The following is a 10873-nucleotide window of genomic DNA, read 5'->3' on the forward strand; positions in this document are numbered from 1 at the left end:
AATGAAGTGACTGTATAATATTTGCATTTTAAAAGCCAAAAAGGTTGTACTGTTGTATGCAGTTAAGTGATTTTGTAGGAGTGCTTTTATAGAAAAGCATATGAAATATGCACCTGTATTTATTTTCTGCGACAAAGAATAAAGATTTGTTTTGTGTGAGCTTTCTAAAAACGTTCGTGTCCTGGTCACTTGTCTTCTGATGTGTGTCCCCTTAAAAATGATTTTCAGGTATTACATTACTGAAAGAAATCAAGAGGTGAATTGATTCTTTTATGCTAATGTGTTTCTTTGGAATATGAACAGGATTTGGGACTCTTGGTTGTGAGGAGAGTAGCGAGTGTTTTGCTTGTTATAGTGGAACATCTGCAGACGAGGAGGAGGGGCTGCTTTTCCCTAGTGCTGGTACTCGTTTTTCAACCTGTCTTCTGCTGAGCAGTCTTGTAGAACTCAGAATACAACCTTTTGCTGTCCGGCTGCAGGTGCTATCAAACGTTTTTAGATGAGTTGTGATTGGCAGTTACAGAGCACTTCCAGTGTGCTGCTTGGCTTCAGGGGATGTGGGAGGGAGCAAAATCTGTGGCAGGATGTCGGGGAACAACTGGGACTTGGGAATACTCAGAGGGGCCAGACACTCCGGCTGGTAAAATCCAAATCAGCTCATCACAGGTTAACTGTTTTTTGAGAGGTTTCTAGCCTGGCCTGAATGCACAGGTGAGCTAAAAAATGCAGCCATAGTGCAGAGCTGAACTTGTTTGGGTTTGTTTCCCCAACCCTCCTCACGTATGTGTGGGGGGAGTGGCCGGCTGGCTGCCACACTGGGCTTCCAGTCCTGGAGCTGTTGCAGAGAAAACCGTGGTGGAATTAATGAGCATTTAGGGGTTGTTAGGTCTGATCTCTCTCGAATGTCCTACAAATGAGTATAAAATCTTTGGCATGCTCAAAACCAGAAGTGAAACTTAACCTTTGCTGACATCATTTCTACTTGAGGCAAACTTCCAATGGCTTTGGAAGGTTCATTTGCTTTTACAGATAAAAACAGAGGTTTTTTTCCTTCCCTTGTCTGTCCTGGTACAGCACAATGGAGGCTGGTGACTAGGAGACTTGGATATTGTTAAAAGATCTACAGTACTTGATCTCATTGGTACATTCAGCGAGATGGTGATTTTATTTAAGCAACTGCACATTTCTGTTCAGATAACGCTGTTCTTTGTTCTGTGACCTTATTTTTCCTAAGATTATTGTTTGCTTTTTGCAGTCCTGTCCAGAGGGGTACTTTCTATAAAATGACACAACGCAAAGCTGTACCTGTTGTACTTTAATGACAGTAGGTTATTAAACAGTTCAATGATGTTAATAGGTACACCAGGCTGATGTATTAACACTTACATGTACTTTGAATGTGTTAATGCAGGTTAAATTCCAGCGGAGCAGTGAGGGAGAACTCCAGTTGCAGTCACAAGTGTGCAGACCTGCTCCTGGGTGCACTGGGGGCTGTTTCAAAGAGCAGAGAGAAACATGCTGACCTGTCTCGGTGATGGGCATGTTATTGCAGTGTATTTATTTGATTTTATTTTATTAATGAGACCTTGTGATACATGACTGGAAAGTGTGCTGCCACTTGAAAATGAGCTGGCCGAGCATGCAGTGCAGCAAACAGTACGATCACTAAATACCCAAACCCATGAAATTCAAGGGTTGTTTCCTGTTACCTGTTGCGTGTTGGCTGTTGGAGGAATAGCTTCATCTCTGAGCATTTCTGCTGGTGTGCTGAGGCTCTACCTTGGATGTTCATGTAACTCCTGTGTGTGATTGTTGCTTCAGCATGTAGAAAACCCCCAATTTTGCTTATTTTCGTGCGGTGTAATTATTGTATTGATTGGGAATTTGGGAATGGTCGTGGTCGTAAGACTGGATTGCTGGTGTTTGGCTTTTCTAGCACTGGAGTGGTTGAAAGGGAGTGAAGCACCTATGACTTCGGATGTTTTTCATGCCCCTTTCATTACAGTGTTTAACTGTAGAACTGCCTTTCCCAGAAGCAAAAATACCAGATTACCAGAAATGCCAGCTATTCTTAGGGGTATTTCTCTGGGATCCTTGAAATTCAAAGAACATTTTAAAAACCCTGCTTGATTCATCAGTTTCTGCAGTAATTAACTAGTCAGAAGATCACGTAAATTCTTTCCAGATTTAGTATCTGCAAGAAAAATATGGGATTTTGTTTACAGTTCGTAGAAGACAAAAGCCTTGGCAGTTTCTTGTCCAGTAACGTCCAGTTTTAAGGCACTTCTGCAAGAGGGAGCCCTTGTCCTGAGAGCGCATCGCAGAAATGCTTTAACTGCGGGGGCAGCTCAGGCTGGAGCCTGCAGCTTCTGCAAGATCAGTGCAGAAGCAGCAGAAAACCCCAAGGAAATGGGAATTAAGGAGCTGCTCATTCGTGAGACACAGAAACCTGGGGTGCGAGCAGGAAGGTTGGTAGGGAAATGGAAAGGGGAAGGAGGCAGTGGTCAGCCAGGCTGCCTACCCAAGAACCTGTGGGAGCAAAGCTCCTGCCGCCAGCTCGTTTAATGATAAATGCCCTCAAGCTGCTAACGAGTTACTGATTCCGTGACTCTGAGGATGAAGAAGGAGGCAGAGGAATGATGGAGGGCAATTCCACTGCTGGATCCTTTACCCCCTCGCAGCAGTTCAGCGTTGCTGACCTTGTTGTTGTAGTGCTTTATTTTTCCTTAAACGTTGCAGTGGGAATATGGGTAAGAGTATTTTCTCTTGTTCTCTCTCTGCTTTCTTTTTTGAATGTGGTTGGGTTTTTTTCAGGGCTGGCTTTTCTGTGTGAAATATTTTGAAAACCTCTGTTATTTTCTTGTAGTTTGTCCTTGTTATGTATTTGGTGTGTTGTGCCGCATTTGCTCTGTTCTGCTGAATGAACCCTCTGCCCCTTTCACCCCTCTGTAGAAAGACTCCTATAGCCTGAAAACGAGGTGGAATTAACCACAGCACAAACCTCTCCTCTGGTCTGCTGGGTGTAAGCAGATCTGCTTCTCTATTAAAGGGTGTTGAGACAAATGCCCTGCTTAGCGAAAAAAGCCCTCAGCTACCTGCAGTTTCAGACAAAGGCTCTCCAAAGCCATTTATTCTGCCTTGCAGAAAAATCAGAGCCAAAGCTGGGCCCTATTAGCCAACCTGTCTGCTCGGCATGGTGGTAGGACAGGCACATCCTCCACACTTCCCCTTCTCTGGGTGCCTCCTTTGCTATTCATGGCTCCAGGTAACTCGGTGCAGGCACCATTTCATGTCATTAAGCTTGAGTTATAGAGCTCCCATTAATTATCCCCAGTCTCCTGTCTCTTGGCTTCTTGTCTGGGAGACCTGGTTCTTGGTTTCTTGGTGTTTTGTCTGGGTTTGTAGGGAAGGGTGCTCTGTGCTGATCTTTTTTTTTTTTCTCTCCTCCCAGTCTTCATGCAGGGTGAACAGGAACACAGTCAGTGGCTACTTCCTTGCTGGCAGAGACATGGCATGGTGGCCAGTAAGTCGAGACCTCTGTCCCTCTTGTGACACAGCAGGGACATCCAGCACCACTGTCCCTCCCATCCAATTCCCTCTTCTGCCCCCCTGCTTTCTCCTCCACCCTGTACACCACCTCCTGCCAGGATTTCTGTCTTCTGAGCTGCATTTGTTTCCCTTCTCATTGCATGAAGGATGCTGGAGCCTGACCCAACTTTTTGGGTCTCCTCATAGTGCTGCTCTGAACTTGGAGGGGGGAGGTCGTTGGAGTCCAACATCTGTCTCCACCAGCCCCCTCTGTTCCAACAAGATATGGGTAGCCCGAAGTTTCTTTTGTCCCTCTTATTTCAGTATGATCTTGACAAACTGGTTGTGGGTCCTTCCTGTGTCTGGCACTGGCTGCTTGCTCAGCCACCTCCGGGCAGGGTGTGTGGCCACCATGGCAAGTGCAGCAACATGAAGGCAAAGTCCATCCAAAACCCACCGGGGATGCCCAGATGAGCTGAACGTGCAGGAGCGCAGGTTCCTGGGCTCACGTCTACCTGTATTGGAGTCTATTAAGGGTTTTTCTTGCAAAATACATCCACATCCTTCATCGCATGTGATGTATCTTTGGCCACACTTTGCTTTTGGAAGTTTCAGGGAGGTCTACCCTCCGCTGCTCCCGTTCAGACCTTATTTTTGCCTCTCTACTGAGTTATCCCCTCAGATCTGCACTGCTGGGGAAGCACCAAAGCTGGTCCAGCTGGAACGACTGCTGTGCCAAACTGTGGGGAGCCGGCAGCCGGGCACCCCACCTGCGAGCACCTGCACCTTCTCCTCTGCTCCCCCACAGATCGGTGCCTCTCTGTTCGCAAGCAGTGAAGGCTCAGGGCTCTTCATCGGGCTGGCTGGGACTGGTGCTGCTGGGGGAATTGCTGTTACTGGCTTCGAGTGGAACGTAAGAAACGTGTCATGTTAGTAAGAAAATTAAGTTTGGCCCATTTCACAGCAGCTTCACGCAACATCTCAAAAGGCTTGGGAGGAGTTGTGCAGGGGGTAATTAACACAACCCTGCTAACTCAGCTTCTGCAGCTTGTGTCTGGTGCACGTACAGTGAGTTTGGAGTCAACTCAAGTCCACGTGCTCAGGGAAAAGGATGTTTCAGAGCAGAGCTGCTTAATCCAGCCCCTGCATGACCCCAACAGGGAGATGGCTGGATAGGTCACCCATTCCCTGCTTCTCTGCACGTTGAAGCCAAAGTCCTTGGGTTCTGCAGAAAAAAATATGGTATTTAGCTTGCTTTATGCTCAGGGTGTTAGTGCGAAATGTCTGGTCAGGAGCTGAAGGGCTGAGGGGAGCGGGCTCCTACTGGTTGGGGTGCTGGGGGGGTCTCCACCATGAGCTTGTGCACTCGTGCCTGCTGTCTGCAGCCATTTGGGGATGGAAATGGGCACCTGAGGGTGAGCCAGGGCTGAGTGAGGGCAGGGGGACAAGGTCTGGCACTGCAGGCAATGTCAGTCAGTATTCTTTTTCTGCCTGTGCCTTGTTTCTCCTTCCCAACAGGCAACTTACGCTCTTTTGGCATTAGCCTGGGTGTTCGTGCCAGTCTACATCTCCTCTGGGGTACGTACAGCTGAGCATGCTGGGGGGAGCCTGGCCCTGGGCAGGTCTGCTGCTCCCCGGGCGGCTGTCACCACTGTCCTCTGAGACCCCTAAGCCCGGCTCTGGGAATACAGCTGTCCCCTCGCCTTCCCTGGGACCATCCCCGGAGGAGGGAGCCTGGACAGGGCCGTGAGTGCTCTCTTTCCCTCTGGCAGATTGTCACGATGCCTGAGTACCTCCAGCGAAGGTTTGGAGGGGAGAGAATCCAGATGTACCTCTCCGGCCTGTCGCTCCTGCTCTCCATCTTCACCAAAATCTCTGTGAGTAGCTCCTGCTCAACCCTGTGACAAATCCATGATGTATTTCTAGCAAGCAAAAGGTTATTTTTGAGCTCAAACCTCATGTAGCCAAGTTAGGGGAGAGCAGCTGCTGCAGGAAGGAGCAGGACAAGAGGGGGAATTTGTGGGCCGATGCTGTCTGCAACATCCCCTGCCTTCGTAGGTAGATCCAGCAATGATGCTTATGTCTGGGTGGCCTGGATGGATGCGTGACTGCGTGTTAGGATTCCCAAAGTCACAGTGCACTTGCCTTGTAGCAGAGGTTGTGGGTGAAATGTGCTCAGAGACTGGGTTGCATCGTCTGGGTGTTTCTCCATGCTCTGGCAGCGATGCTCTCTGGTGGGGACCAAACTGGGAATGCATTGATTGTTTTAGGATGCGTGAGTTTTCTGAGGAAAGGAAGCCTTGCTGCAGCTACAAGATGCCCAAACCTGTACAGAAAGTGTGTAATTTTCAGAGGCTTTTCCACAGGGATGTTTTTCCCCCCATTTTGGCCTCATTCACAGTTCCCTGTGTGCAGCCTCTGCTCCTGCTGCCCGCTTGGTAACTGTGGGAAGAGTTTATCTGAGGTAAAATGGCTAAAGAGCCTGTGACAGAAAGCCTAAGGCAAGCAGGAGAGAGCAGGGCACAGACAGCCCTGGGGGGGGCTGAGACAGCGAGACAGAGATCAAGAGCAAACAGCTGAGAAGCAACCTGCAGGAGAAAATCTGCCAGGGGAGCAATCCTGCACCACCGCCTCTGATGGAGCCGGTGGATCTGACCTGGGGTCTGCTGCATTTTTCTGGCTAAAAGAAATGTGCTTTTGCAAGTGACTTGCTCCAAGAAACGTGCTTTAGCATGGCTGGCTGCAAGAAGCAGCTGTCTGCAGGGCAGGAGGGCCGGTGCTCGAGCACCGTGCTTCCCCACGGCGAGGCGCTCAGCGCCTGCCTCCGCGCTCCCTGCTTCCCAAACGCCAGCTTGGCTGGATGCAGCCATCGCTCCCAGCGCGGAGTTTCTGCTTCCTCCCTGGCAGCTTCGCAGCCCCAGACTCTGAGCTGAGCTCTGGGGGGACCCTCTGGGTCTCCCTCCGCACGGAGCAGCCTGGCTGCTGCACATCCCTCAGTGCTTAAAGCAAATGGAGAGGCTGTGCCTGCCTTGGACAGACCCCAGTGCTGTGCCATGTGATGTCCTGGCTCTAGGAGACCCCTGACTCCTTCCCGTGAGCTGCTCTTTGACCCTGGACTATGCTTTGGGTTTAATAGGCAGGTTGTGGGGGAGATGGCAGCCCCTCCCACGTTCCTGCTGACTCAGGGCTTTCAGTGTGGCAGAGGTGACGCTGGTGACTCTGTCAGTGCCGCTGCCACCTGTATTTCCCCCCACAAAACCATGTCCTGCCATGCTGGAGGGCATTCTTCCCATAAAACTGATATTCTTTATACCCTTATCATTTATGGTGTTGAAAATCCTATGGTATTTCTCCTGAAATGAGCCCTGGTGGCTCCTGGAGCCCTTCAGTTTGCAAGTTTGGGCAGTGACACATCGATTATTCCCTGATTGTCCAAATGTCCAGTAAACTGTTGTCATTTCTGACATCTCTCCCCTGCTCCTGATGAGAATCGAGGAGGAGCTCGAGGGAGATGCTGGAGCATCTGTGTTTGTAAAGTTGGTCCCTGGGATCTGTGTGAATTCCTGTTGGCCTTTAAAAGGAAAGGTTGGAAGCTGGGAGAGGACTTCTGGTGAGGTAGTTTGTTCTTGCTGGTTTGAATTTGAAAGAAATTTTGAAGAAAGACATTACCGGTAGTTTGAGGGTGGTTATCTTTGAGTCCCTTTCCAGACTACCACAGACATCCCCTCTTTTCTTACAAAATGGTGCCCCACCATGCCACAGAGATGCACTTGGTCCCTTTGGTTTCCAGTCTCTCCCTGACTTTGCCCAGAAGGGATGGATGTGCTATGAGTTCATTCTTAGCTTGGGAGACCGCTGTGGTGTCACCCCTTGCCTAATGCCAGATGAACCTGTAGATGACCTCTGCATTGAAGGGATCCTCTGTGGTTCTCCTGGCCCTTCTCAGCATGCCCAAGTGTTTGTAGCCTGGCGGACACTCCTAAGTGCCTATTCTTGCACCTTTTCTCAGCCAGTGCTATAGTTTCTTTGGGCTGCTCAGTTTTCTCTGATCTCTGAGTCACGTAGGATGCAACAGAAGAGGCATCAGCCTAATAAAGGGATTATCTTGGCATCTGACTCCATTCACAGTAAATCTCACAAACAATGGTTGTTCCAGCAGTGGGTTGGGATGAATGTCTGCGGACAGGTGGGGCGTTGCCGAACTGACCCAATGTCCCGTCCCCAGTGGTGATGGCAGTGGGAAGCATGGGAGGAGAGTGGGACGCTCGAAGCAGTTAGGCCGTGCTGTCTGCCGGTGGTGGGTTGCCGGTGGGGGCTGCCTCAAAGCCCGAGACTAGCTGGGCTTTTCCTGTCTCCTCTCCCTGCAGACCTTGTGTTTATGGATGGATCTCTGCTTCACGTTCTCTTGAGCTGAGAAGAGAGGAGGTATCAGTGCTGCTCCCTTGGCTCTTCTTTTGGGGCAGGGGGGGTGACAAGCTCTCCTCTTCTGGAATTTACCGTTTGATAGACCCCAACCTTCTGCATTTCATGGCAGGGTGCAGCAGGGCAGCCCAAAGTCCTGCTGAGAGATGGCGTCCCCCCAACAAGGAACACATGAGGAGTTGCACAGGCATCCTAGCCTTGGCAAAGAGCCCCAGGAGACTCTTCTGTACCCTGGCTAACTTGTTCTACTGAGGCTTTGGCTTCACAAATTGTTAAATCCAAGCTGTCTCTAAAGCTAGCTTTCATTGGGAGGGCATTAACGATGTTGGGTAAGAATGAGTTTCCAAGTGAGGTCACTGGTGGAGGCAGGGATCTCACTGGATTATAAGACCTGACTTCAAAGGCTTCTCCTCTCCTTTTACAGTTGAAAGGACTTATTTTATGAATAGGTCATGCCTGGTTTTAATTAGCTTGTTTTTGTATTTGGGATGTCTTATTAACAACTCGGTCACATGCACTTTTATTTTTTCCCACCCTAGCAGAATTACCAGGAAGGGAGGTGGAGATACCTCTGCTTCCTCATAGCAAAGGCTTAGACTCATTTGCAGACAACTGCAAAAATGATTAAGCATTGAGAAAGGCAGGAGAAGTTATGAAATATCTTGTCCAGGGCTGAGTCTTCACAGCTGGGCTCTGGGGAAAGGTTATAGAGAAGCAGGCACTCATGGGGGACCATAACTTACTGGCTGGTGCTGAGATGACAAGTGATGGATCCCTCCAAGGGACACCAGGAGCTCCAGAAGACACCAAGAATGCTTGGCTGGCACTGTGCTAGGGAGACTCAAAATATTTTGGGTCCCCACTTCAGGTTGCGTTGCGAGGAGATGCTGAGGGCCCTTGGCTGGGACTTTTCTGCCTTGTAGCTGAAGCTTGCAGTGCATGAATGGCTGATTTGGCCTCTTGTAGGGCTGCTTGGTGGTCTCTGTGGGATCTCGCTGGGGTTGGATTGCATTGGTGGTGGAGAGGCATCAGAGGAGCCACTGGCAGAGGTTTTGGTGTGGTTGCCCATGAGCTGGTTCCTCTTCAGCAGGACATTCCAGAGCTGAATTGCTTCTTGGTGCTGGCAAGGGCTCTCCCAGAGACATGGCCAAGCCCAAGTGCAGCTGAGGACACGTAGTACCTCCCTTGGGAATGCCAGGCATGACTGTGGCTCCAGATGTCGTGGAACTGTCCCTGAATTAGAATCCTCAAGATCATGGTGTAAGCGCTCTTCTGGTTGGCTTGATTTGTGATTTAATCAACATTATGCCTAACGGTGTGAACTCATCTGCTAGGTAACAGGCTTTTATGTTGTGCTGAAGCTGAAGATGTGCTCACCTGCTGGGTTTGGTGGCCAACGGAGCCCTGCACACACCTTGGTTCTTCCATTGCCTGATCCTGCGTGGCCCCTCTCCATCACCTGGTGACAGTCCTCAGCTCCTGTACAGTGAGCTGGCTGGAGCAGTGCTGGGAGGAGGAAGGGCAGGGTAGGGGGAAGGAGGTGTGATATGGGAAATAGCACCAGTCCTCTGTTATAATCACAACTGACTGTTCCGCATGACTGGGCAAGAAAGCCCTGTTGTCTGGGGGATGGTTTCTGGGAGGTGTGTGAAGAAAGATGTTGAATCGGAGCTGATGTCTTGGCTGTGGGAAGCCGTCACGGCTCTGGGCGAGGGCGTGGAGTCAGCTCATCTTGCCTTTCCTGTCCTTTCTGGACTTGTTTCCTTTTCCAAACAAGGTTTTTGTGAAGATAACCCAGCTGAGCGCTGGGGATGGCTAGATCTTGGCTGTGGGTAGAGACATGGTGGTGGCATGGGCACTACCTGCTGCGCCTAGTCCTTTCCTCCCATGGCATCACTGCTTTTGTTGGAGGAGGTGCCCCAGCTCCCTCCCCAGTCTCTGCTTTACATCTCATTCCCACGAGACTGTGACTGGACGTCTCTGTGTGGTTCCAGCTCTCTCAGGGGTGGGAAATGGTGGTCACCTTCATCTCAAGGGAGTTTGGCAATGGAGCAAGCTTCAGGCCTGCACATGCTCCTCCAGGCAGAGACATGCTCCCAGCATCCCTGTGGGACGTGACACGGGTGCAGGAGGTACTTGGGCAGGTGAAGCAGCACACTGGACGTGGAGTCGGTCTGTCCTTCCATGGCCCAGCAGAAACCTCAGGCCTCTTCCAGGGGCTTTGCAGTGGGGGTTGCAAAGGTCAGGGGTTGTGTTGGAAGATACATTTGTGCTGGTCCATGTGGGAGTGCAGGACCCCTGGGCTGCTATTTCTCCCTCAGGGCCAAAAGCAACTTCTGCCACTTGCCCATGCCTCAGTTTCCCCATCTGCGCAAAACCAGGAGGAGGTATTTTCCCAGAGATGCTCAGCAAAGAGGTGGCTGCTTGTTGGGGCAAGACTCAAGAACAACAGTTCTGGTGGTCTTGCACTCCACACTGGGGCTGCCCACGTGTGCTCCTCACCGTGGAATGGCTGTAGAGGTGGAAACGCTGCGGCAGCACCTCTCTCTGCCCCACCAGCACCCAACCGAGCACCGCTAAATGGTTCAGGTGATGTGGCGCAGAGCTGCCCCGTCCATCCCTAAAGGCATTGCAGATGCCTTTCAAGCACTGTGAAAAGCCCCTGCATATGGGAGGAGATCCCCTTCTGCCCCCAGCAGAATTTTTAGGCTCGCTGCCACCCTCCTGACCGGTCTGATGGCCTGCACTGTTGAGCTGCAGCTGGAGAGGGGGGAGCTGGTCCTTGGCAGCCTCCTTGCTGGCAGCACGAGTGCCAGGAGGGCTAATCCTGCCAAGCAGAACATGAAATACCAGCTACAGCCGCCCCCGTGCATCGGCCCCACAAGGGTGTTGGGGTGCAGAAACAACATGGGTTACTGGGCTG

General features: G+C 50.7%; 1 protein-coding gene across 1 annotated transcript in view; it reads left to right on the plus strand.

Annotated features, from left to right (window-relative positions):
* Positions 1 to 2620: 2620 nt before the first annotated feature.
* The window catches only part of SLC5A10 (solute carrier family 5 member 10), a 38841-nt gene continuing 30588 nt past the window's right edge, over positions 2621 to 10873 (plus strand). Inside the window, exons 1-5 of the mRNA XM_026859193.1 lie at positions 2621 to 2750; positions 3452 to 3523; positions 4337 to 4441; positions 5047 to 5106; positions 5301 to 5405. Of these exons, the coding sequence (XP_026714994.1) occupies positions 2637 to 2750; positions 3452 to 3523; positions 4337 to 4441; positions 5047 to 5106; positions 5301 to 5405 (456 nt within the window). The 5' untranslated portion in view covers positions 2621 to 2636. The remainder of the gene's footprint in view (positions 2751 to 3451; positions 3524 to 4336; positions 4442 to 5046; positions 5107 to 5300; positions 5406 to 10873) is intronic.

Source organism: Athene cunicularia (genome assembly GCF_003259725.1).
Source record: "Athene cunicularia isolate RWA chromosome 14 unlocalized genomic scaffold, athCun1 chr14_part1, whole genome shotgun sequence".
Taxonomy (NCBI): Eukaryota; Metazoa; Chordata; class Aves; order Strigiformes; family Strigidae; genus Athene; species Athene cunicularia.